Consider the following 21,179-nt stretch of genomic DNA (forward strand, 5'->3'; position numbering starts at 1 on the left):
TTTTCATATAGCCAACACTGATTTTTTACATTATATTGAAATTTGTTTGCCACGGTTTAATATATACCATTACGTGGCAGTTTAACATCCTGTTCTGTAATTTATGTGATACATAAAAACCTTTTGAAATTTTTAATACATTATACTATAATCTAGAATAATTTGGAGATTATACATTGCTGTAGTAGTGCTCTTAGGAATATAATTCTGTAAGTGCTAACTTCCGGAATGTAAAATGTACATAGTTATGGAAATTGCACTTTATTGTAGTTGTTCCTTACGTGACTGTTACAATCAGTGTCAACTGATTCAGCTTTGCAGTTGGAAGAGAAAATTATTATGAAATCTTACTTGTACCAAGTTATTTCATATGCCAGAACCATTGAGCAAGGGAGTGGACTTCATGTGTATTGAATCTACTGCTGGTAGCATACCATGGAAGTGAACGGTACTTTTGTTTCAGAGGACATATTTCTCTCTTCTGCTGCTTTTTTAAAAAAATGTAAAACCTCAACTTAGTCGCATTGTTGTTTGTATGTAGCATTATTCTCCCATTGATTTTATTTTTATGGGAGGTTATTTTTATTTTTTTAAATTAATTTTTATTGGAGTATGGTTGCTTTACAATGTTGTGTTAGCCTCCACTGCACAACAAAATGAATCAGCCATCTACATACAGATATCCCCTCCCTTTTGGACTTCCCTCCCACTTAGGTTACCACACTGCATTAGGTAGAGTTCTCTGTGCTATACAGAATGTTCCCATCAGTTGTCTATTTTATACATAGTATCAATAATGTATGTGTCAATCCCAGTCTCCCAATTCCTCCCTCTGTGGGAGGTTATTTTTAAATCAGACTGACAAAAATAACTATCAGATATTCTGGGTTTATATTGATTCTTCTAAGAATCACTAGCCCTTGCTTTTTAAACTCTCCGTTTATTTACCATATTTCTTAAGTGACTATTGGGCTCTGTCCTAGATATGGGAGTAGGCAGTTACCCCCAAATTCCTTCTTAACTTAAAATGTCTGAAGATACATCTGGGAGTAATTGATTTAACAGATTATTAGCAGAAACTGCAGTTTAACAAGATCCACTGAGGTCATTTTACTTAGAGCATGTCAGTAAGTCAACAAGCAGATAACACCCTCACCTTCATTCCCAAGGCAGAGCGGAGGGACAGAGAAGTATAGAAGTAATTCCCAGTGGGGTTTCCTTTTCTATTGGTTTGAGCCAGATTGAGGAAGATGGCAGTGCCAGTAAGAAAGGGGCATTTTTTTTAACAGTGCCAGGAGCAAGCCACAGTCTACTGTGAGCAAAGGGAAAATTCTGGAACAGCTACCTTGTGTTGGGTTGACCAGATTAGTGTGAATGAGGCTTTGGAGGGCCTTGGATATGATCTCATTTTAAATCTCCGGGCAAACTTTTCAATGCTGTGTATAACGTTAAAGAGACTGGTAGCTTCTTACACATCACATGCCGGGACCTATGGGTTGAAGACCTCTGTTCCCTATTCTCTCTCGTTCTTATATGCACTGAGACAAAAGGAGCAACTAGAAGAAAACTTGGTTACACATACCTACCTATCTGCGTCCGGGCACGTACATGCTGCTCTTTCTCCTGCAGCTAAGGATTAGCTGTCCGTGCCCTTAGCAAAGGCCAACTGTGTGGATTAGAGCCCATACATTTTTTGCAAGCTCAAGAACATCATTCCAGCAGTTCTCTCCTTGCACTCCTACATCATCAATTTCCTCTCTGTTGAATCTTTCCCATCGATGTAGAAACATGCTGGGTTGTCTTTCATAATAAAGCCTATTGACCCCCACATCCCCTTCCAGCAATTGCCCCAATTTTCTCCTTTCCTTTTTTAGCAAAAAGAATAGGCTGTACTTGCCCTTTCCAGGTTTCCTTCTCTCATTTCTACTGACCCACTCCCATCATGCCTTTGCCTTCAGCCTTCTCTCAACGCTCCACTGAGCCTGTCCTTGTCAAGGTCACCATTGACCTCATCACTAAATCCAGAGGGCTTTTCTTACTTCTCGTATTATTTGATCCATTATCAGTGTTTGACATATTTAATCACTCGTTCCTCCTTCAAGTACTTCATTTAGGCTTCCAGGATACCACACACTTCTGAGTTTCCTTCTGTCTTTCCTCTCTTTTTTTGTTTCCTTTGCTGGTTCTTTCTCGTCTTTCCCATCAGAAGGAAATCTCAGTCCTTGGATTTCTTCCTGTGTCTGTCTCACTTTCTCCCTTAGTGACTCTATCTAGTCTTACAGCTTAAAACATAATCTCTTTGCAGAGGACTCCCAGAGTTATATCTCTAGCCTGGACCTCTTCCCTGAAGACCTGATTTGGTTATCTAATTGTCTACATGACATCTGCGTGAACGTCTGATGGTAACTCTCATGTATGAGTTCCTGATTGTCCTGGTCCTGCAGTCTTCCTGCATTGGTTAATGATGACGCTATCTTTAGTTGCTCAGGGCAAAACTATGGAGTCATCCTTGATTCCTCTCTTCTCTCGCATCCCATAGATGTGCCTTCAAAATACATCCAGAATCTGACTACATCTCATCACCTCCATTGCTGTTACCCATCTCTTACCTGGATTGTTGCAGTAGCCTCTTAGGGATCTTTTTGATTCTAAGCTTGACCTTCCCCCCAGGTCTCTTCTTCAGCTTATCAGTCAAAGACATTGTGTTAAAATGTAAATCAAATAATGTTACTTCTCTGCTCAAAACCATGCAGTGGCTCCTCTTGTCAGTCAGTCAAAGCCAGAGCTCCTACAGTGGTCTGCAAGCTCTCTGCAGTCCCCCTCCCACCACAGCCTCCTTGCACATCCTACCTCATCTCCATTTCCTCCTGTCAGACAAATCTGCTTGGCACTGAGGCTTATTTATAGTTAAATAAGTGTCTTTCATAGTGAGAGGAAGGACTGAAAGAAAAGCCTTCAGGAACATAAGGAAATGTGTACAGTTGAAAAGGCATTGATGGGATGGCATAGAAGAAGGGCATTAGAGTCAGCGAAACCCTAAAAGTTAATGTGTGCAAGGGTGCTTTGTAAATCTGTAAAACAAAGCAAATGTATACTATCCAGTCATGAGGATATGTTTCCATACTTGATCATGCCTGCGACATGGGATCAGATCTCGATTGTCCTGCACCCTGGGGGTGAGAGTGTGATTCAGCCTGGCTGTGAACCTGGAATAATGTGTGCTTGCTTTCACATGAGAGCTGCCCCGCCCAGAGCAGTGCTGTCGTCCTCTACGAGCAGAAGAGCCCTTACCAGCTGTAAATGACCAGGACCACTTTCCAACAGCTGTGTGGCAGTAGCAGAGAAAAGTCAGCATATTGTTGGTCCTCTAACCACGGAAATAAGTGCCAATGCAATTCCTTATCTAAGAAATAAAATTAGATGTTTTTTAATTCAAGATGTAGTATTTCGGTCATAAGCCAATATGTTCTTTGTTACAGCCACACATCCAGTAACAAAGAAGAAAGGAGAAAGGCTAATGCTGTTGAACTGACCGGAGTGTAGCCAGTTGAAAGAGCTTAACTAGATTGATCATCAGGGCCAGAATGTCACGTAACCTGTAATTGGATAATTGGCCACAGTGTTCTCTGAATACTAATCACTTACTCCCGCTTAGTGGTGTGTCTTTGCCAGATTTCATCATTGTCTCTGCCTGATTTAACCTCTCAGAAACATAGGTAAGTAATAGGGTGCTTTATAGAAGGAGAGAGCCGATGCAATGTGTATTCACTGGCTAGCACAAGACTTTTTAAAACGCTGAATTCTTTTGCTGACATCCATTCACTGACGGAGTGAAGAACACTTTGGAAGTATTCATTGTGCATTTCACCCACCAGCATGAAATGGAGTAAGATGAAAGGGGGTCATGTTGAAGTGATGCGAGGAGATTACTGGAAAGGCTTGAATTTGCATTCGTCTTAAGGGGCCACAGACACAGAGCAATGTATCTATTAAGAATAATTAATAATGTGTAACTGTTAAATGTATGGTGGTTCTGTCCTTAAGTTGTTCCTAATAAAAAGGTTGGCATTTATGTTTACTTGGTTATATGTTGATTTTTGTTGTGGCAGAGTGGCTGAGGGCATAGATTTTATATGTGAGTTTGAAGAATTCACATACCCTATGCTAGAAATGGCCTAATGTAATTACAGATGTGCTGGGCTTCACTGATTTTGTGAAGGAAGGAAGTTCTTTGTTCCCTTAATAACAACTAGGGTAGTTACAGTTTGAGGATTTAAAAAACCATAGTCATATGCACGTATCAGTGCAAGTATTGATACACAGAAAAGTGAAGCACTGTGCCTGGAATTTCAGAGAGGGATTGCATAAAGGTACTGTTTCTGTTCCAACATAACTTCTAAGCTGGCAAATGAGAATTCGGAGACAGAGTTGAAAAGTAAGATGAAGATTTTATGCATAAGTTATCTAAGAACCTATTGAGAAATAGGTGGCGCTGCTAGAGTTCTTTCGTTTGTTTGTTTTTTAATTTGAAGACCACTGTGTTGAAGCCACCAATTAGAATATTCGACAGCAGTAGAATCCCAGAAGTTCCTTATGCAGAACTTGCACTCTGCATCACTTGATGAGTAGTTCTACACTAAACTTCCAGTACAGGATATCCCCTAAGTGTTTCTGAAATACTGAGATTGTAATAGATTTGGAATTACATTGTTCCAGTTGACTGTTCCAGTTGATTGATTTAATTGACCAAAAAGCATCAGGCAGTTAAGTATGTTCTTAGATGCTTCTTTAAAGCAACGAGAGAGCGCTTTACTAGTGCCGTTTTTGTGACACACCTACTCTCAGCTACATCACTTTACAGGATGGGGAGGTATTGCCATTTGGTGGGACGTTTGAGGGTAAGGTACCTTCAGTACAGACGATCCTGTTATGCTTGAAATTAATACAAGTGCCCTCAGATCAACTGACAGATAAAAACAAGGTGAGAACCAGGACTGTAGGTAGGGCCTCTTCTCTCCCTTCTGCTCCCACGCCTTTCCCTCCTTCTCTGAAGAACAGGTGAGAACAGATGTCGAGGTGGCAGAACTGCAGGGATGCTTACTTTAAATGGTTAAAGGATCAGGATTTTGAGTATGGTTTTGTTGAGGGAACTCGATATTTTGGGGCCTCGATCATTTATTTTGCCACTTTTCTGAAATCAAGATGAATTTAGGTACTGAAACTTACGTATTTGTTAACCAGAAGACATAATTTAGTTGATTCTTACATGGAAAGGTACAGTGTCAACAGCACATTTGCATTTTGATACTTGAACAGCTAAAAAAATAATAAAGCTAAAGGGAGAGGGGTGGGCAGGTGTAAAAGATTTTGGATCTTCCTGCAGTGGTGTTTTTGGAATCTACAGCAGTGCTGATCTTTTCCATTCAAAGAAGGGTTCATTTTGGATATTGTGATGAATTTTGTAGGCCTTGTTTATAGGTAAATGAGCTGTTTAACATATCAAGTGGAGGAAGAACAGTTTGTTTTTTTCTTTTGGTCTAGGTTGACTTCAGCCATAGTAAAAGTATTTCCTCCTTGGAGATAAAATTTTAGATTATAGGAATATTTGCAATTCCTTAAAAATTATAATTATATAAGTATTTAATTTTTTTCTGTTCTGCATGTCTTTTCTGCTCATTAGTGCTTACCATTTATTGCAATTTTTATTTCATTATTGCAGTTCTAATAAGAATAACCTCGTTACTGTAATGATAGTAAATACTAAGATGCCTTGAGGACTGGAACTATTCCAAAGATATTGAAGGTTTAACCCTCTTTTTGTTACAAACTTAGCATTTTGGTAGAACTGTATTTTAAGTCATACCTGGGATTCTTGGAGTGTTGTACCTAACGCGTGGCTGTGAAGTCAGAACGTAGAGGGAGCTGCTGCGTCCTTGGGGACCAAGGGGAGGAGACTGAGAGGGATGCCAGGAAGTGGGAGGCGAGGTTCAGCAGAGAGCAGCTGGGAGCAGCGGTGAGAGATTCGCCAGCTCCAAGACCCAGGAGCGGACGTTTTGACCAGGAGGAGGTTTCAGAGGTCACCCCATCTAGTGCCTTTCAAACTGTTGGAACAGCCCCTGGCTTTGGGCCTGGAGGGGAAAGTCAAAGAGGCTCCTGATCGAGACCTGGCATCATCCTGTGCAGTTCTGCTTCCTGAAACATCTGTTTTATGTGTTGAGATTACATTTGAGAAATAGGTTGAGCTGGTAGAGTTTTTTTGTTTGTTTGTTTTTTAATTTGAAGACCATTGTGTTGAAGCCACCAATTAGATTATTCGACAGCAGTAGAATCCCAGTTTTGTAGGGGAGGAAGCAGGCACAGGAAACTTCTGAGATTACTAGCTCCTCAGGCTCCTGCCTAAAGCGCCACATGGCATGGACATATATACACTACCAAACGTAAAATAGATAGCTAGTGGGAAGCAGCCGCATAGCACAGGGAGATCAGCTCCGGTGCTTTGTGACCACCTAGAGGGGTGGGATAGGGAGGGTGGGAGGGAGGGAGATGCAAGAGGGAAGAGATATGGGAACATAAGTATATGTATAACTGATTCACTTTGTTATAAAGCAGAAACTAACACAACATTGTAAAGCAATTATACTCCAATAAAGATGTTAAGAAAAGAAAAAAATAAAGTGCCACGTGGGCTCTAGGAGTTGAGGGAGATAACGGAATAGTTGTGGTTTTCAGAGTTCTGATACAAGGATAGGTGAAACTGTTCATACCAAATCTAGTACCTGCTGTTTTACATGAGAATTAGGTTACTTACATTTTATATGGTTTTAGTTAACTGCAAATTCAGATGCTATTGAATTAGATAGGAAGAACAGATTGTATTTTCAAAGGATTAAGGCTTTGCTTTCTCTGTAATCTGTTATTTATTTTGCATACTAGATTCAAGGTAAAATATGGAACCAGAATCAAAATATGTAATTGAAAAATGGCAATTAAAATGTCATTACCTGGCCTCTTGTTTCCCCTCATTTGATATACCAACTATTTTGGAGGTGAACTGGAGGATTATGTCTTATGCTTTGATGTGGTACACATTTTAATATCTACAATGGTTTCAATTCTTTATTTTGTTCAAAAACTGGTTTCTTAATTTCATGATTAATGTTGAATGAAATATCCTCTATTAAAAATTTTCTATGATTTTCAAATTGGCTAATGTTCTTATACTAGGATCCTAATCATTTGAGCTGAATTTGTTTGCTAGTTCTTAATCTATTTTCATTAGCTGGCAGTGTTGTGAGAAAAGGCCCCACGGGAAGAACAGAATTAGCTTAGTAATTTTGCTCATTCATCCATGTGTATGTAGCACGACTGTTTTCATTCCTGATGTTGCAATTGAAGTGGATCTGAAGCGAATAATTTTCATAACCTTTTGAGTGAGTCTATATCTCCTGTCACTCTGAAGCCTTTTTTGTATATCTGTTTTCTTCCAGGTGAGGAATTTTAAATTGGAACAGGAACAAGAAAAAAACAAAATTTTGTCAGAAGCGCTGGCGACTCTAGCCACTGAACATCATGAATTAGAGCAGTCTCTGGTTAAAGGCTCCCCACCTCTCAGCATCCTTAGTGAGGACGAGTTCTATGATGCGCTGTCAGGTAATTCTAGAACCCTGCCGTCTGTGTTGTTGGTAATTCACAGTTGACCACCTAAATGTCTTCTTAGGGTGGATGTCACCTTGAGTTTCCTGAAATAAACAGATGGAAATGTATCACTTCAGCTCCCCAGATGACCTACTTTTTGTGTGACATTATTAAGGCAGAAGCCCAAAAGTTTGAAATGAAAGTCATCACTGAGTCTGCCTTTGTTGACGGCGTATGCTGTGCTGGGGCCAGAGTGCTGTGAATCTGGTTTGTTCCTTTATTCGATGACTGTTAAATACCTCCTGGTGCAAGGTGCTATTATATGTTAAAGGATAGAGAGATGGATAGTTTCTATTCTCAGAGAGGTCTAAGAGTAAAGGACACAGGTAAGAAACAGTTGGTTACAGTATGGTATGCTGTGTGCCAAAGGAGAGGTGAGACATGGTGTAGCTGGAACAGAGAAAAAGGAAGAGCTTAACTTGGCCTCAGAGCTACATGCCTCAGAGCCAGCGTAGCATACTGGCAGCGAGCAGGGACTCCAGAGTCAGATTCCCTGAATTGGAATCCTGCCTCTGACACTGGTCAGCTGTGCGACCGTGGGCAAGTTCCATGACCTTTCTGGTTCTCAGCTTTCACATATCTAAAATGGGGATAATTATAGTTTCCATTTCAGTGGGTTGAGTCAGGATTAAGTGGGTTCATCTGTGTAAGTAGTGTTTAGGACAGTGCCTGACAGGTACCACGTGTTCAAACAGTGGGAGATGTGTGTGGAGAGGTGAGAATGACTTTTGAGAGGAGGTACTGCTAAGTAGTTTTGATTTTTTTAGGAACTTCCTTCAGAATTTTGAGGTACATGTGGGCGGGGTCATGGAAGGAAACCTGGGAGGGGGTGGTTGGAGATCAGCGAGATGGAAAACAATTCTTGTATGCGAAGAAATTATGTGCTTATCTAAGTAGATGAACATATACAATTATTGGGTCTCACAAAACTGGACCATGGAAGCAGGAGACCTCAGTGGATATGGAGTTAAAGGGTCAAATTAATGATAGGAAATGAAAAGAAGCGCAGTGAGAGGTTGTAGAAATGAGAACTAAAGAAGATGACGTTAAGGAAGTTAACATGGTGTGATGATATAGGACAAGAAAAATGATGTTGGTGGATATACAGAGAGGAGATTCATTATAGAAGATAAACAGCACATAGGAACATTAATTTTAGAAGTGTGACATGATCAAAAGAAGCGGAAAAGCTAATTCTAATAGCCAGATTTGGGAATAATTAGAGAAAGGATTATAATGACTATGATGATGGCAATTAGATGTGGTATTTGTGAAAATAGTCAGATTGAGAAGAGAAAGTAGAGATCCGATGTGAAAGCAGTGGAATGAGTGGCAGAGGTAAAGGAAGCATTTAACTTGATTGACGGAGGAGGGAGGGGAGGGTGAAGGACACTTGAGGCTGCTGGCATTTCTTCACATCTACCCTCTGCCACGTCCAGTCCTGTTACCGCCTGTATTCCTTCTGTTTGGGGCATCCAAAAAGGAAAGCTACCGGACAGATTATTGGATTAAATGCAAAGAGGTCTGAATGTAAAAGAACCTAGACACTTCAGCTGCCCATCTTTGCTGTCCTTTTAAAAAACAAAGGAAAAAATTTAATTTTTATTTTAAAAAAGGTATTTGTTATAAATAATTCAATGTAAAAGTACGTATAGTGCCCAGTGAAAATTTCCCTTTATCCCTTACCCTAATTATGCAATCTTCCTCAGAGTTTCTTATTAACAGCTTGATAGATTCTCTTCCAGACCTTTCTAAAGCGTTCGCGTGGATATATGCATGTGTACATATGGGGTTTTTAAAGAATCATGAATGGAAGTAGCTGTATAATTGGTCTAGGTCTGCTTTTTCATGTAACAGTGTATCTTGGAAATCTTTCCCATCAGTGTTACAACTCTAGCTCATTCTTTTTAAAGGTTGCATGAAAGTCAGTGATATGATTTAGCAGAGTTTTCTTAGTTATTCTTTTCTTGATAGACATTTAGCAGCTACTGTCATCTTTCTGCTTCTCCGTCATATTTTCACATTTATTTCCACAGTCATCTCCTCTGGGAGAAGGCGATAAGAAGAACTACAGTCCCTGGGTCAGGATTGGCAAATGAATTTCGTCTCAAGTGCCAATTCAGATTGGTTTGCAGTCAGTACCGCCTGCTTGATGGGTTGCTGTGTTGAGAAGGATCCCGAGGCTGAGTTCAGTGCCTAGCTTAGCCAGCATGTTCCACTGTGGCTGGAGATAAGGAGCTAGAGGGACAGGTGCCTTGAGTTTGCTCGTCCCTGCCCTGAATGACCCACCTGAGTTTTATTATATTTGCCTGAACATAGTAGCTTTTCTTTGGCCACTCCTACTATTTCCTACTACAAATCTTGGGAATCATTTGGTACAATGTAAAACTGTATTAAAATTACGAGTCAGATGCCCAGGGTTGAAGTGTCACGCTGCTGATGACCTAGCCACGTAATTCACTGAGATCATAAAAGCCTTCATTTGGGAATGACTTCATCTTCTCACTGCAGTCTACACATTAACCTCCATTCCCATTTCCTCTTTCTCTTCTGTTACAAAAGAAGTGTCCCCTTTTCATTAAGGCCATTACCTCCTGATTTGTTCTGGTACCCATCTCCTTGTGCCTTCTCCAGAACTTTTGTTTAGTTATTGCTTCTTTCATCTACAGTTTCTTTTTTTTTTTCCTCCCAATTTTATTGAGAAATAATTGACTTAACAGCACTGCATAAGTTTAAGGTGTCCAGCATAATGATGTGACTTACACACATCATGAAATGATTATCACAAGAAGTTTAGTGACCATCCATCATCTCATATAGATACGAAATAGAAAAAAATTTTTTCCTTGTGATGAGACTTCTTAGGATTTAACTTTCTTAACTTTCATGTATAACATACAGCAGTGTTGATTATATTTACCATGTTCTACATTACATCCCTAGTACTTATTTATCTTATAACTGGAAGTTTGTACCTTTTGAAACTACCTTCATCCATTCCCCCTCTCCCCACTCCCCACCTCTGGTAACCAAGAATCTCATCTTTTTCTGTGGGTTTTTTTCTTTGTTTTTGAAGTATAATTGACCTGTAACACTACGTTAGTTCCTGTTACACAACATAGTTATTCAATATTTCTGTACATTTAAAAATGATCCCCATAAGTCTAGGCATCTGGAAGTTTGTACCTCTTAATCTCCCTCACCTATCTCTTTCAATACCACATTATCTTAAATGCTAACTTAAAATTCCTGTAATAGTTTCCTGTCGCTGCCATAACAAATGACCACAAATGTAGTGGCTTAAGTAATGCAGATTCATTCTCTGAGCTCTGGAGGTCGGAAGTCCTGCAGTCAAGGTGTTGGCAGGTCTTTGTTCCCTCTGGAGGCTCTAGGAGAGAATCTGCCTTCTTGCCTTTCTAGCTTCTAGAGACCACCTGCCTTCCTTGGCTCAAGGCCCCATCCTCCACCTTCACAGCCAGCAGTTTGGCATCTTCCGTTCTCTCTGACTCTGACCTTCCTTCCTCCCTTTTATAAGGACCGTAGCAATCACAGTGGACCCACTCAGATAATCCAGGGTGTAACCTCCCCGTGTCAGGGGCCTTAACTCAGTCACACCTTCAGAGTCCTTTTACCGTGGAAGGTAACACATCCGCAGGTTCCACAGAGACTAGGACGGCCGTCACTGGGGGCCATTGTTCTGACTACCACAGTTCGCAAATTTATTTCTCCAGCCCTAACCTCTTGTGAGAGACTTCTGTACTCAGCTGTTAGCTGGATAAGTAGAAGACGAATTCTTGATCTTCCTCCCGGAGTTTGCTTCACTTTAGTAAATGGCGCCTCTTTCCTTAGGAAAGGAAAAAGCTGTAAACCTGGGAGTAACTCGTGGCATTCGTGTGCCACCTCCATGAAACGCAGACCAGGGTCCGTCCATTCTACCTTCGCGACATGCTTTGAATCCATCTATTGACATGTTCTGTTACTGCAGGGTGCTGGTTAAAAGTGCAGGTGCTGCAGCTGGGAGGCTGTTGATAAGTGATGGCTCTACCAATTCCTGTACCCGTTGCGAAATGATTTCACTTTACTGTGCCTCATTTCTTCATCTGCAAGTAGGTCATAGGATTATTGGGAGGAATAAACTAATAAATATTTGTACTTAAAACAGTGCCTGGCACACTAACGGGCTGCCCATTGTTCGCTCGCAGTACCGCCACCTGCGCAGCACCCGCTCTTGTCCAGCCTCTTAACTGGTCACTGTGCTTCCAGCCTTGCCTTATTGAGGTTCACGCCGTATACACCACCCACACTGATGCTGTGTAGACAATCACATCATCGCATTCCCCAGCCTAGGATCCTTCAGTGGCTCTTCACTGCACCTAGAGTAAAATCCAGCCTCCCTAGCGGGCCTTCAAGGCTCCTGACGTGGCCCACACCCTGCCTGTCCCTCGTTCGTTCACTCGCTGGGCTCCAGCCACACCGGGCCTCCTCCATCCTCACAGCGCAGCGGTGACAGAGGCTATTGGGTCAGAGGTAAGAGAGAACAAGAACAAGTATACAAACCTGTATTTCATTTAAAGCTTTTTTTAATTGCTGAATCAGAATAATAGATTAAATCAAGCCTATCCTAATATCAGTATTTAAAAGATGTGAGCAAAAGGTTTTTAAAGATACTTCTCTTAAAATATTTCTAAGTTATTTTCACAAAATGCTTAAACTGCTTTTTTAAAGTTGGTTACAACTTGTTTTACTTCCTTTAAAATTAAGTCCATGTGACTTCCTGATTTCCCTTTAAAATTTTTTTTAGATAAGCAGGATCAATGAAAATCTAATACAGTGGGTGAGACAAAACTTAATATAAGCCACTGTAGTGTAATGTATTTTTTTCCAGCCCCATGGGATCTTTTGATTATTTAAATTTTTTTCCAGTATGCTCAATGACTTAAGATTTCATAAAATTCTATAAAGCAAACAGATTCTTTCTCACAATTTGGTTGAATTCCATTGTGTGTAACATGATTAGAAGGAACTAAATCTAACGAAGCATCACATCTTGTCCTCATTGTGTGTGTGTGTGTTTAAGGAATGAAATGGTTAAATCAAGTGAGGTTTCTGATGTTACTACCTGTGAGTGAGCACTTCCTGGGAAAAGGGCTAAACCTTCATGCGTGTTAAAGCAAAAGATTTAATGAGAAACTAGAGGCTAACTAGTTCTGTGGAGAAATTCCATTTAGCCAGCAAGTAAAGTACAGAAATATGTAGAAGGTACCACTTTAGGGAAGAATAAAGCAGCTCCTTCTACATGTTCCTTCCATCGTTCTGCCCTTTCCATTTCACCCTCACTTGATGCTACCCCCTTCTCCTACCAGAGCTCTCAGATATCTCTAAATTATCAGCTCTCCTGGGTAGCCTTTCCTGACTCTCCCAGGCAGAATTAATTGTTTCTTCTTTTGTGTTCCTTCAGTTTACACCTCTTTCATAGCCCTTTGGTTATATTGTGCTTGTCTCTGTATGATGGTAGAGACCCTATCTATTTATATTCCTGAGGTACTTAGCATAGACTCAGAGTTGCTCTCTAAATGTTTGTTGAATGCAGGTTGTTGAACAAATGTCATTGATATTTCTGTCCTCCCTAAAAATATATTGGTTTTCAGTAAAGAGCACAAAAGAATCAGTAACACTTGAGAATTTCACACGGTCTGCATGTGTCACTTTGGATACTATGTGGAAGAGGAGGGGTGGGTGACAGAGGAGTGAGCTGGAATGAGATGTTATTAAAAGATAAAATTTGTTCTTGAGGAATTTATGATCAAGTTGGAGGTATGAGACTTGCTCCCGGGGTTGGGGGGGGGAATGAAAAAGTAGCTAAGGGAGAGAAAATTAAAGGTGCTTGGCTTTATGAATGTCCAGTAATTTCCTAAGGCATTATTTTTGAAACGGTTACCAGTTTTGTTACCAGTTAAATAACTTAATGGCTGTTATTCTTTAGTACTGGTCTGAGATAGCAGTTTCACTAAAATTCCTGCCTTTTGAATTTTGAAACTTCAAAATGTATTGTCTTTCTTACTGTCTGTTCATTTTCCTTTTAAAGGATTTTCTTATTTATTTATTTATTTATTTATTTATTTTTGGCTGTGTTGGGTCTTCGGTTCGTGCGAGGGCTTTCTCCAGTTGCGGCAAGCGGGGGCCACTCTTCATTGCGGTGCGGGGACCGCTCTTCATCGCGGTGCGCGGGCCTTTCTCTATCGCGGCCCCTCCCGTCGCGGGGCACAGGCTCCAGACGCGCAGGCTCAGCAATTGTGGCTCACGGGCCCAGCTGCTCCGTGGCATGTGGGATCTTCCCAGACCAGGGCTCGAACCCGTGTCCCCTGCATTAGCAGGCAGATTCTCAACCACTGCGCCACCAGGGAAGCCCTCATTTTCCTTTTTAGAAACATGTTGAGATCAGTTGTGCAAGAAACGCTTTCTTGCTAGGTTTTCCTCTTAATGCTATTTTGGTTAAAATGTGCATGAATAATGCATACAAGTCCAATAGTGTAGATTGGTAAAACCAGTAGAAAGTTATGTCACGAAATTGAAGCCAGCTTTAGCATTTCTCAGCAGTTGCAAGAGTAGGTGCTCACGTCTTTTTAAACCAAAGGTTTTAGAATGGGAAGTGTTAAAATAACGACTTTGGTTTTGTGTGGAGGAGAGTAACGAAGGAGGTTATGACCCATGTGAAATAATGTTTAATCCAATAAATACAACTGGTAATAGTTGAGAAAGAAATGACATCTCTGCTGACAGTTCACACGGAAGACGCAGGATTTGACCAAGGTGATCAGAGGTATTGGCAGGAAAGCCGAAGAGCACTGTGACCTTTTAGTAAAGGCTGCGCTCTGTTCTTTATGTTTCCGAGCCCGGTGTCCTCTTCTACAGTTTAGTTTTGAAATAACCTGTACAGTTCTTATCTGGGCCTTTTCTGTGAGTCTTTACTCTTGTCTGGACCTGCCTAGGACTTGGAGATCTCGTCCTCTTCTGTATTCCCAGCACTTTTTTCTCTGGTCCTTTTTTTTTTTTTTTTTTTTGACAATTAGCCATACTACCTTGTTCTTGCCCTTTTTGTCTTGGTCTATAACTTTTTGTGTCTTTCTTCCTCATCTTCCCCCAAGCCCTGCATTTCCCTTAAGGACAGAGACCTTGTTGTCTTAACTTTTGTATTTCCTCTGTTGCCCAGTACAAAACACGTTCATTGGTTGATATGATGTGCAGCAAATTGAGTACCACAGAGTATGGCTGTTATTAAACACCTTCTGTATGTAATATGGTACAACACTCTGGAGAACATCTAAGTGGTGCCAGGGGCTCTTACTCTCGTCTTGTGTTTATAACATTAAAAAATCATCCAGCAGCTTACTCGTAATTTATATGAATTGTAGGTGAATGTAATTTATCCTTTAGGTTTCAGGTTAATCTTTTGGGAGACTAATGTCTCCATTAAAACATTCACTGTAAAACCATGTGCATTTTGTACTATCCTTAGCATTGAGAGCATGTCCTTAACCAGACACACTTACCCAGTGCCCACTGTGTGCAGTGCTTTGCCAGGCATGGCACTACCAAGGGAAACAAGATCCAGTCCCTGAATCAGGGTCTTGTAGTCAGTCCAGGGGAAGAGGCTGAGCATGGAAAGATGGGCACAATGTGATGTGAAAAGGGTCTGGGCCTCCAGCCCACCGGAGCTACTCACTCCCGAGATCAGCCCCCGGAGTTTGCCGTTCTCAGTGACTATATCTACGCCGTCATCTCAGTTTTATACATCCCGCAATCTAACCACTGTCTCCTGTCTTTCAACTCATTCTCTTAAAAACCCTGATCCCAACATTTCTTTGACCAACCACAGTGTCTTCTCCATGTTTTCACTGTTCCTCCCTCCGCTCGTGTCCTCATTCCCTCCTTACCAGCTCAGATGGCGTGGGCTGTCATAGAATCGCCCCCCTGCCTTTCTCTCCCTGCACTGTGCTCACCCAGCGCATCCCTCCCCTCATTCCGGACCTGTCCTCAGGTGACTGGCCACGCTGGCAGCTCTTTCTTGAGACCCACAGCTGTTTAATTTCTGTGGTGCCCTTTTGCTGCCCAGGAGTCCTACTCCATTTCTCTAGTCAGTTCCTTTTACATGCTTATTTCATACTTTTCTCCCTTAAAATTTCTAATACCTTCATCCTCTGTCCTGCTCCATCGGAGGACATTATTTATGTCACTGAGAAACTCCTCATGTTTCCACTCACACACCTGGCTGTGTACATGTGTGGACATATTCTGCTTTCTCTACATCGAAGAATGTTATGTCCCTAACTGACGCCAACTATTCCGTATGTGCCTGGGATCCCAATGCCTCTGACCTACATCAGGACATTAATGTAGCTCCTTCTCTCTCCCAGGTAATCAGTTATTCCTGATGCCCATCAGCTATCTCATCTTTCAGAATGCTGTATCTTATACAAATACCTTTGATCCACATCACTTTCCTCTCCTAGAATTCTTTCTTGAACAGCCTCTATTTATGTTTATTCTCACGATTCCCCCGCAGCCGCTCTTGACTAAATCGCCGCTGTCTCATACTCAGCTGCCTAATTGAGTGGTCCTCTCTCCGTTCGCATCTTTGTCGACCTTTCACCAGCACTTAAAGTTGTTGATTCCTCCTTCCTTCATGGAACACTTTCTTTGCTTGGTTTCCAGAGTACCAGTCTCTTGATTTTACTTCTCAGTTCCCTTTGCTTGTCGTGTTGTGTCCTTCTGATTTTAGACGTTAGCGTGTCTTGGGGTGCAGGCCTTGTTTTCTGCACTTGCCCTTTAGGTCCTTTGTACTTGGTGTGGTCTGAGGGTCAGTAGCATCACCTTCACCTGGAAGCCTGTTGGAACTGCAGAGCCGCAGGCCCCAAGTCACACCTAGTGAATAAGAATTTGCGTTTTTTCAAATCCGTAGGGGCTTCATATGGACATTAAAGCTTGAGCAGCTTGCCTTGCATGACCTCATCTAGTCCCATGCCTGTGAATATTGTCCAAATTCTGCTAAGTCCAAAACTTTACGTCTCTAGACTCAGTCTTGCCCCCTGAATTTCAGACTCCTGTCTAACTATCTACTTGGCGCATTCACTTAAATATCTAATGGGATCTCCAAAGTGTCTTAGAATGTCCAGAAGAGAATTCTTGATTTCTGCTCACAAGCCCGCCCCTCCTGTGGTCCATATTTTGGTAGATGGAGGGTCTGTCTTTCAGTCCATCAACATTCACATTCAGTCCATCAACAAATTCTGTCAGCCCTACCTACAGCATAGAGCAGAATCTGACCACTTCTCATCATTCCACTCCCACCACCCAGGCCCCCATCATCTCTCACCTGGTTTCTGACAGGGGCTTTCTGACTGGTCTCTCTGCTTGCACCCTCGTCTCCAGCAATATGTTAAATACAGCATTCAGAGTGATCGTTTCCAAACGTGAACCTGTTCATGTCAGTTCCCTGCATGGAACCCTCCAATGGCTTTGCTTCCTGGCTGGAATAAAAGCCAGAAGCCCTCGTTCTGGCCATCTGCCACCTTCTGAGATCTGCTCTGTCCTCCTCACTCACTTCCTTCCATCCATCACTGGCCTCAATGCAAGTTCCTGGACTTGCCAAGCATGTTCTCTTCTAGACCTTCACTTTCCCTCTGCCTGGAGCTCTCTCATCCCAAATGTCTACAGTGCTTACTCCCCCACTTCCTTCCTTTTTCTGCTCAGAAAGACCTTCACTGTATCATTTTCTATCCTTTTTCTCTTGCCTTTAAAAAAACCCAAAAAACAAAATAAACACAGCATCTTTCACACATCATGTTCATTCATTTGTAGATCTTCTACAAGTAGAATATAAGCTCCTCAGTGAGCGAGGCCTTGTGCTTAGTGCACGGATGCATCCCAGACCCTACGCTAGCGCTAGACAGACAGAGAAGGAGGCGCTCAGTACATATTTATTGAACAAGTAAATGAATAAGCGTCACCAACTCATACGTAAGGAGTGTTACAGAAATTCAGAGGAGAGGCAGCTAACTGCTTGGGAAAGTTGGGGAGAGCATCACAGAATAAGTGATGCTTGAGGGGTGTTGTGAAGAGTCAGGAAGGAGTTCTCCAGATGGATAAGATGGTGGTCAGATATGCTTTGTGGAACAAGACAACACATGCAAAGGTAGAGAAAAATAGTTTTCAAAGACATCGTGAAAATGCACTATGGCTGAAGCAGGGGTGAGTGTATTGGATGCTGAGAAATAGTGATGGGATGAAGCCAAGAAAGTAATTTAGGGCCAGCTTGTAATGAGTCTTGTGATAAGATTCTGCTGAAGAATTTTCATTTTAGCCTGTTAAGTGGTGGGGAGCCGACAAACGTGGTTAAGTATACAGAGTGATGTCAGATTAGTATTGAATATTTTATAAAGTTTTTTTTTTTTTAGTAAACATTGTGGAATTTTTATAATATTCTTGTATTATATTAAGAATTGGAAATTCAAAGAAAATAAGACATGGTCCCTACTTAGGAGTTTACATTCTATTAGCATATGAGTATTTTAGGAGTAAAGATTGATTTGAGGTCCTAGTGTCCTAGATGAGAGGTGACAGGAATTTCCATAAAAGCAACTTAAGTGAGAATGGCAAGTTTCAGTTCCTCCCTTTATTGCTTTAATGAATACATATCCTGACCTTTGTTCCTCAAGGAAGCCTGGTTGACTTTCTTGACTTGATCAAATCCCTGCTGTAGGCTCCCCATGCATCATAGTCCCATAGCATTTCCTGTGGTTGAAATTTTGTATGCTTATGTTTTTTTTGTCAGCCCTGCCACTCAACCAGACTGTAAATCCCTTAAGGAACTTTGCACCCCTAGCAACTTGCATAGACTTTGGCACCTGTTAGGAGTTCAGATATTTGAGTGAATAAAATTTGGGGATACATTTTAAAGGCTACATTGACTGAACTTGAAGACCAGTTGGCTGTGGCAGATAATGATGTTCTGAGGATTTCCACCTATTTACTGAAAAGTCTCACTTTGGCCCAAAGCATCTCAAACTCCGTATAGTGGAAACTGGACTTGTCATCCTGATCTGCCCCCTTGTATATGCCCTGTCTTGGCTAATGGCATCATCATCTACCCACCATGTAAACTACAGATGTGAAAGTCATCTCTTACCCCCTTGCCTCACACCCGCCCTATATCTAAGTATCTAGTTGTCTTCTTCTTTCTCCCTATTTTCTGCCCCAGTGTTCACTGTCAGTGCCTTAGGTCAACTTCTGAGCCCACAGACTTTGTCTTCCCGCTTCTGGTCATTGTCGCTGCCAGCCCACCTTCCACATCGCAAGTTGTCAGGTGTGGTGGGCAGAAAAATGGTCCCCCAAAGATACATTCACCTGCTCATCCCAGTAACCTGTAACCTTTTTTTTGGAAAAAAAGATCTTTGCAAATGGGATTAAGTTAAGGATTTTGAGGTGAGATCATCATGGATTATCTGGGTGGGACCTAAGTGCTGTCACAAGTATCCTTATAAGAGAAAGGTAGAGGGAGATTAGACCCACAGAGGAGAAGGCAATGTGAGGATGGAGGCAGAGATTAGAGTGATGTGGCCACAAGCCCAGGAATGCTGGCAGCCACCAGAGGCAAGAGGCAAGGAATGGACTTTCCCTAGAGCCTTCAGAGGGATGGTGGTCCTGCAAACGCTTTGGTTTTCGTTCACTGAAACTGATTATGGAGTTCTGGCCTCCAGAGTTATGAAAGACTAAAATTTTGTTGTTTTAAGCCACCAAGTTATGCTAATTGTTACAGTGGCCTTGGGACACTGATGCGTCAGAGTTACCTGTCAAGTCTAAAATGGATCTTATCACTCCCTGGCAAAACATCCAAAGACTCTCCATTACTACAGATTCAGTATAAACTCTGTGATCTGACCCACGTTTAAGCTTCATCTCTGACGACCACATCTTTTCCCTCTGGCTACTCTCCTCTCTAGCTATGCCAGATATTCTTAGACACACACCTTGTTCTTTCAGGCCGTGGGACTGTTGCTCTTCCCCCTACACCTGGTATTCTCTTTTCCTGCCTTAAATTCTTAGTTATCATTTCAGCTCAGATGTCATCTCTGCCTGGAAAGTTTGCCTGGAAACTTATCCTGGTTCCCCTAAGAGTGACTTCTTCAAGTATTCCCACAGTTTATATAAACATATGTTTACTTGCACGTCTTCCACTAGATTAGACTTTGAATATTTGGAGGGCATCACCCATATCTCATTAAGCTTTCTAAACTGTTTCAGCAATGAGCCCGTTCTTTACCAGGTACATGGTAGGTATTTGGTAAGTGTTGATTTATTAAACTGAAGTCACATGAAAGAACTTTCTTTTATAACTGTGGATTATTCTATAACTGGTCTTTAGTTCTAGAATATTTTCTTTGTAGAGTGAATGCATAGGTGACCTTGAAAATGATTTTAAAGATGTCAACAAGAGAAAATTGGGAAGCTCTGGATTTAGTCATCCAAAACAGATACACATAAGATTTTCAGTAACCCACACGCAATGTTTTGAATAATTCTTCATCTGCAGTTACATGTGCAGATTTTGCAAGTTGGGGAAAACAATAGTAGATTTAGTTACTTGGGGAAAAGCCAGTACTTTTAAGAAACTATCATAATCAACACTGTACCATTTGGCTGATTGTGACCTTGCACCTCATTCAGGGAGGATATGTCTAGAATGTCTCTGACTCTTGTTGTTTGCTGCCAAGATTCGGTCTCAAGCTTTTGTCACTTCCTTGGTAGGTTATTGTAGCAATCTCTTGGCAGCCCCTTCTGGACTCACCCAGATTTTCTGTTTACAGTTTATTTTAAATGTGGTAGGTTTCATTTATTTTCCTTGTGTTCTTTGTATTTACTACGTTATTTTTGAGTTTACAAGGTTGTACATTAAAGCTAAATAAAAATTTGGCGCTGATATTTTAAGCTTGGGTTACTTTGGACATTCTTAGAAGATGCCTAGTTCTTGGGAAACCATAAACAATGAAGGTATTAAATTGAGCGTGTGTGCCTTCTGACTATTTCCTGTTACCTTAAGTAATGGGGAGGGGTTATTTGGACATTATCCACAGTTCTTCCACATCTTGCTCCTTTGTACTATTTGTTCTCAAGTTAGTTTTCAGAGGTCATGTTAAAAAAACACTTATTGGCATAACATAAGAATTGTTGGCATGTTTATATTATTAACTTTATGACCTCTTCTTTCAGCCTTTTAATAGGAAAAACTCAAAAAAGTAGGATAAAGGTAATGATCCTCTTAATGCTGAAGTTTTTTTTACACCACTTTATTTGAGGTATGATTGACATACGAAAGCTGTACACATTTAACTCATACAACTTGATGAGTAAAGTTTTAAAGCCATGTTAACGCAGTCACAGCCATCGGCCTCCATGCTGTTTGGTTGAAATGGGATAGTGTTCAATCT

General features: G+C 41.2%; 1 protein-coding gene across 7 annotated transcripts in view; it reads left to right on the forward strand.

Moving 5' to 3' along the window:
* Positions 1–21,179, forward strand: part of OSBPL1A (oxysterol binding protein like 1A) — a 220,353-nt gene that overhangs the window by 113,315 nt on the left and 85,859 nt on the right. For 6 of the 7 annotated variants that reach the window (XM_028162694.2, XM_028162696.2, XM_028162695.2 and 3 more), the window contains one exon: positions 7,488–7,650. The exons of the other annotated variant lie outside the window; for it this stretch is intronic. In XM_028162694.2, coding sequence (XP_028018495.2) covers positions 7,488–7,650 — 163 coding nt within the window. The remainder of the gene's footprint in view (positions 1–7,487; positions 7,651–21,179) is intronic. 7 annotated transcript variants of the gene reach the window in all.

The sequence above is a fragment of the Balaenoptera acutorostrata genome, chromosome 13, assembly GCF_949987535.1.
Source record: "Balaenoptera acutorostrata chromosome 13, mBalAcu1.1, whole genome shotgun sequence".
Taxonomy (NCBI): domain Eukaryota; kingdom Metazoa; phylum Chordata; class Mammalia; order Artiodactyla; family Balaenopteridae; genus Balaenoptera; species Balaenoptera acutorostrata.